The sequence below is a fragment of the Brachionichthys hirsutus genome, chromosome 24, assembly GCF_040956055.1.
Source record: "Brachionichthys hirsutus isolate HB-005 chromosome 24, CSIRO-AGI_Bhir_v1, whole genome shotgun sequence".
NCBI classification, from domain to species: domain Eukaryota; kingdom Metazoa; phylum Chordata; class Actinopteri; order Lophiiformes; family Brachionichthyidae; genus Brachionichthys; species Brachionichthys hirsutus.
In genome coordinates this window covers 4,309,102-4,315,101 of record NC_090920.1, presented here as the reverse complement: position 1 = coordinate 4,315,101, position 6,000 = coordinate 4,309,102, and the positions used below count along the sequence as shown (strand labels likewise).

Below are 6,000 nucleotides of genomic sequence, written 5' to 3'. Positions count from 1 at the left end.
TGGGATTACAGTAGTTTCTGTATTGGGCGTGGGGGGTTTAAATCTCTCCCGAAAGACCTTTGGTGAAACAGACAAAAGGTCCGCTTTGAATTACACGTGCTCCAGGCGTCAGCCGTCCGTTTCCTAGCAACTGACACAACAGAAAAGCACCTGTGGCTCTGAAAAGGATGCTGAGTGGCCCGAGTTTCACAGAATAAATGCTGGCTATAATCTATTCTATAATAAATACAGCGTATCATAATCTATCCTATCATACATCATAAATCATTAATGATTTTTTTGTGTGTAATCCCAATAATTTTATGTCGTGTAGGTTTCTAAATTGTTTTAAATGATTTATGTTAAACATCTTTTTTTAATGGCCACTATAATTGCGTTTGGATTATTTTTATTAATCCAAACATTTATTATTTTTGCTAACAATGTTATTACATTTATGCGTTTTGACAAATACTTTAAATAAAAAATATTATTATCAAATTAAAATATTTACATCGATCAGATCACGTTAGAATCACGAATCAGATGAACATTTTCGGGTCCCACGCTCCGACGTCACCAGAACCTCGAGTCCCACGCATGCAGATCACGTCCACGCTCGCTATTGTCATGGCGCGCGGTCCCGGGCGCGCGGCCCCGGGCGCGCTCCTGTAACTTGTCCCAGTCCGGCTTCAACCAAAGTTTCTTTCACAACCTGTCTGCTCTTCTGGACCCTCGCGGATGACAGGAACGCGGCAAAGAGTGGATTTCTGCGTGGATTTCTGCGTGGATCTCTGCGTGGATCTCTGCGTGGATTCAAACCCTCATCCCTCCTTAGCGGCTCCGGGGGGGGGCCCCCGCTCTGAATGCTTCTGTGCGTTTGACGGACAATTGTCCCAACAGACGGGCTGAATGTACAGCACCATGATGGAAACGGACTCGCACCCCCCCGTGGCGCCCCAGACCAACCCGGGGGGGCACGGTGGGGGCGGCGGCAAAGCCCCCCAGGACAGAATCAAGCGGCCCATGAACGCCTTCATGGTCTGGTCCAGGGGCCAGCGGAGGAAAATGGCGCAGGAAAACCCCAAAATGCACAACTCTGAGATCAGCAAGCGGCTGGGCGCGGAGTGGAAGGTGATGACGGAGGCGCAGAAGCGGCCGTTCATCGACGAGGCGAAGCGGCTCCGCGCGACGCACATGAAGGAACATCCGGACTACAAGTACCGGCCGCGCAGGAAGACCAAGACGCTGCTGAAGAGGGACAAGTACGCGCTGGGCGGCGGGCTCCTCGGCTCCTCCGCGGGGGGTGCGGCGCGGCTGGAGAGTCCCGCGGAGGCGCACGCAGGAGGCGCCCATGCGGGCTACGGCGCGCACGTGAACGGCTGGGCGAGCGGCGCGTACTCCGGCCAGGTGGCGGCTGCGGCGTACCAGCTGGCGTACGCGCAACACCCGGGCGCCGGGGTTCACCCGCACCACCACGCGCACCACCACGCGCAGCCCGTGCACAGGTACGACATGAGCGCCCTGTCGTACAGCCCCATCGCGCACTCCCCGAGCTACGTGAGCGCGTCTCCTCCGGGATACGGCGGCATCACCGGCTACTCTCACCAGCACCCCCCAGCGTCCGGGGCCATCGGGGGGGCCCTGGGGCCCCTTGTGAAATCTGAGCCGAGCGTGAGCCCCCCCGAGTCCGCGGCGCGCGCGCCACCGCCGTGCCCTGCAGGGGACCTGCGGGACATGATCAGCGTGTATCTGCCGCCCGGCGACGCGGCGGGGGACGCGGGCGCGCACGGCAGACTGCACGCGCTGCACCCGCAGCACTACCAGAGCAACGGCGCCGCTCCGGTAAACGGGACCGTTCCGCTGACTCACATCTAAAAACCAAACAAATATCTACAAGCGCGCGTAATTTGACGGACCCCCAGCTCGTTGATGTTAAATTGTGAATAACTGAAAACGCTTTTGTGTACTTGTACACAATTTAAACCAAACCTCTTATTAGGGTTGAAGAGAGAAAATGTTTTCATTAAAATCGAATACATTTTCCAATAATTTATTTTATCCTAATGTTTTTTGGTTTGTTCATGGGTGACTATTTATTTTTGCACAAAACTTAAACGGGCTCATGTAAAATGTACTTCCGAATGTTGATGTATTTTTTTTTTTTACTCTAGTTCTGACGTGCTGTATTTTTTAATTACGACAATGAAGCGCACTGTCGTTCAGTTTTGATGAATCCTCGCCCTGTAAAACCTCATTAAAATGCAAATGGGAGCAAAACGGCACAAATGTTTTTTTCTCAGTGAAAACCCTTGAAAATATTTAATTTATTAAAGCTTTTGTCTTAGAATTGCAAATTTTGAAATCATTCTGGTATTTTGATTTTCACATTTTTTTTGCGGAGACGGTGTTTCTTTGGGGAAACTGGAAAAATAGACTACATAGAATAAAAAAGATTTTTTTTCCCTTTAGTTCTCTTTATTTGAGCGTTATCATTTCAGATTTCCTTTCACCGTATCAGCAAGCACTTGTTTGGGATCAGTTCAAGTATTCTCGCATGTTTTTACAGAATACTATTTGTTTTTCTACTACTTTAATTCGGCTTTTCTGTAAGCCTATCCTAAAGCAAATTTAGACCTCATTCCTCGTCGAATGCGTGCACCTCTGTGTGTATTTATACCTCTTTGGGTGTATTTATACCTCTTTGTGTGTATTTGTACCTCTTTGTGTGTAATTCCTCTGGTTGTTGAATACCTTCCTCCTTTAAAGCTGGAGGCTCCAAGTTGGGTTATTCTATAGGCAGGGAGGAAGAGCTGGGTGGAAGGAGGAGGTTTTCTGTGTTTGAGGAGAATGGGGGGGATTAGCCCTGCAGGGGGGGGGGGCACCGAAAGCAAGACCCCCGTCTTTAACGAGCTTAAACACAATAAAGTAATTTATAGAAAGTTTTCGGATGCCAGATGTTTATCAGACCTGAATTTTCCCTCCTTCTTCAAAAGTGATATTTTGTATAAAATTGCTTTGAAAATCTTGAATTTGTTCCATTTAATGAAATTGATATGTGAAATTTTTACTTGACAAATTACATTTTTTAACATCTTAATACATTTAAATGAAATATTACTTCAAATAAACTTTAAATGTGAGGATAATACAACATATTTTACTGATATAAATTAATATTGGTTCGTGTGTCACTTTATGGATACACTTTAAAATCCGTCGGTCTTCATATTTATTCCTGAACAATTTCCATATTTCACGGCGACTGAGATGAGATTTGTTGTTCATAAGAAATAAACTGCCACTAAAGCGTATCCTGATACTTTTATAAGTATTGAGCCGTTTTCAGTCACAGATTTGAACATGGTGAGGCGTTCAGGGGACGTAGTAAATTTGCCTTTAGGCCCGTTTATCGGTGTTTATTGACTGGTCACATCCACGGCCGTGCATCTTCTGATTTAACACTGAGCTTCTGCCCCCCCCCCCCCCCTCCTCCTCATAATAAGTACCCTCACCTCCGCCATTGGACCCGGTTCTGTCATGACAGATTAGGGGGGGGGGGGCAGATTGCACTAGACCGAATGTGGCGCGCGGAGATTAGCCGGGACGCCAAAGACAATAGCACCGGGGCCGAGGGATTCCTCGAGGGGGGGGGGGGCCTTATCGTGCAATTACACGTTGACACGCTTAAACCATTTTCAGCGTCTTAATCCGAGGACAGCCCCCCCCCGTGCCTCTTCAAAAGCAGACCTATTGGTGCTGAGGGAGCCCCCCCCCCCTAATGCTGCAGAAAAGTGAAAAGTTTCCTCCTTTTCTTTCTCTCATTGTTCATAAACTGTAAAAGGGGGAAGAGTAAGCAAGTTCCAAACTTCCAGCTGATAGAGCAGACCCCCCCCCCCCCCCCCCCACACACACACACCAGGCATCAATCGTGTGTGGTGTGTTGGTCCAACAAGCTGCTGAATTCAATTAGGGCCTTTCATGACATTCAATTAGGAAGCCCCCCCCCCCCCCCCGGATCTCCCCATGGGCCTATAATCATCAACATACAGTCTGCTCAGAGGCACGCTGGGGAGCCCCCTCCCAACAAAAAAAAAAGGATGCTTCAGTGCAGGAGAACAGAGAATCCCAAGGAGATAGTTTGTGCTTTATTTCATTACGTTCTTTTTGTCCTCACTGGCTGCCCCCCCCTTCAAGTTTTACTTGCCTGCATACCGTATATATATCAGGATTAAACAGAGCTCTAGAGCTGTCTGAGCTTGGATTCAGCCGGAGCTGTCCAGGTGCTGAAGTGGGAAATAGGAGCGACCCGTTGGAATTACAATTAGGGTTAGGGTTAGCTGGTTTTACCTGGAGCTCAGGTGAGCGCTGGAGGAGTTCAAAGGTCACCCTCCCGCCCAGAGGGCAACAAACCGGTCTCTCCTCTGTCCTCCGCGGAGGAGAAACCTGTCAGTTGTAGATTGCAGGTGAGATCAGGCTCGCCTCCCAGCAGCGTGAGCGCGAGAAACATTAGCGCCAGTCATTGTGTGTGTGTGTGTGTGTGTGTGTGTGTGTGTGTGTGTGTATGCGTGCGTGTGCACATACACACTTGAGCGTGTTTGGATAAAACAATACGTTAATCTCCCGTGTGGAGTCGGTGGATTTGCTGCAGAGAGGAGCATGGCTGTTAGCGATAGCCTGGCTAAAGATTCCCACACACACACACACCCACCTCTCTGATCCGCTTCCACATGCCTTCTAAGTGTGTGTGTGTGTGTGTGTGTGTGTGTGTGTGTGTGTGTGTGTGTGTGTGTGCGCGCAGGAGAATGGTCTGTGTTGGCAGTCAGTAGTTGTGGACTCGGATTAAACACGGAGAGGGATTCAGTCTCAGAGTATTTACAGATTCTCATTTTAGCCTCGCAGAATGAGCGCGCCGACGACGCAGCGGGAACGAGGCCGTGTTCAAATGTCCCCTTTAAACTCCCTTAAGATGGTTTCTCTGCAGGAGGTTGAAAAAACTGAATCCAGAAGGTACAGCCTGGGAGGCCAGGTGCATGCTGGGACATGTTCCTGTGGTCCTTGGAGATAAATAAGATGTATTTAGATATTACACGCATACCTTCTCCGTCCTCTGACTTTAATAGTCTTCAGCGGCAGTGAAAATATAATATCTTCCAAAAACATGTTAACATCTGGTGGATCCAGATTATAATTTGGATCTACAACCAGATTACTCGCGCTCGTATAAAACTCTCAGATGAAAGGGAAAGAGATGCATCGCTTAATGAGGTTTTATTAATTTACTGGTTTAATTAAAAGTCGACAACTTTCACGACAAAAGTGTGTGTATATGTACAATGAAATTATATATATACATACAGTAATACCCAACGTACGAGCGTTCCGAGATACGACCCAGTTTGCAAGCAAAAGCTTTGAGATGCGAGTATAAATTCGAGTTCGGTCCAGAAACGAATTCTACTCTTCTGTCAAACCTTTTTTTTTTTTTTACAAAACTACAGTAAAGGGTCTACAGTTGGAAAAAACTTTGCTTTGCAGAACTCGAATAAAAAGAAATAGGTTAACGTTATTTTACAGAACAACAAATGGAGAAATATCTTCACATTAACCCTCGTTGCAGTTTCTGTAGAAAACTATATACAGCAATGCGAGTAAATCAAAGTGCATGAAAAGAAAGTTTCAATTAGACCAATAAGTAAAAGGAGGGAGCAACGGGGTGGGATGAGAAGCGACTGGGGGGGGGGCGTGGAACCCAGCGGGAGCATCCGTCCTTTAACTGGCGAGGAGTTATCGCCCGACCACAGAGGCTTTAAAAAGCCTTTTTGAAGACGCATTAGTGCGACTGTAAATTTACTTACTGCCAATACCACACACACACACACACACACACACACACAGACACACACAGACACACACACACACAGCATATATATATATAAAGTGTTGCTAAGGTGCTCTAAGGATGGGATTAGCTGGAGGCTCATCACAAATTCCACGATTTAGAAAAGTACAGAGAGAACC

General features: G+C 47.5%; 1 protein-coding gene across 1 annotated transcript; it reads left to right on the top strand.

Annotated features, from left to right (window-relative positions):
- The first annotated feature begins 891 nt into the window (after positions 1-891).
- LOC137911922 (transcription factor Sox-1a-like) lies at positions 892-1,857 on the top strand. The gene has a single exon (XM_068756259.1). The coding sequence runs from the start codon at positions 892-894 to the stop codon at positions 1,855-1,857; it is 966 nt and encodes a 321-aa protein (XP_068612360.1).
- Positions 1,858-6,000: the final 4,143 nt, after the last annotated feature.

What these genes read in the sequence shown, in the direction of transcription:
- LOC137911922 (XM_068756259.1), top strand. Translation starts at nt 892, where the DNA reads ATGTACAGCACCATGATGGAAACGGACTCGCACCCCCCCGTGGCGCCC.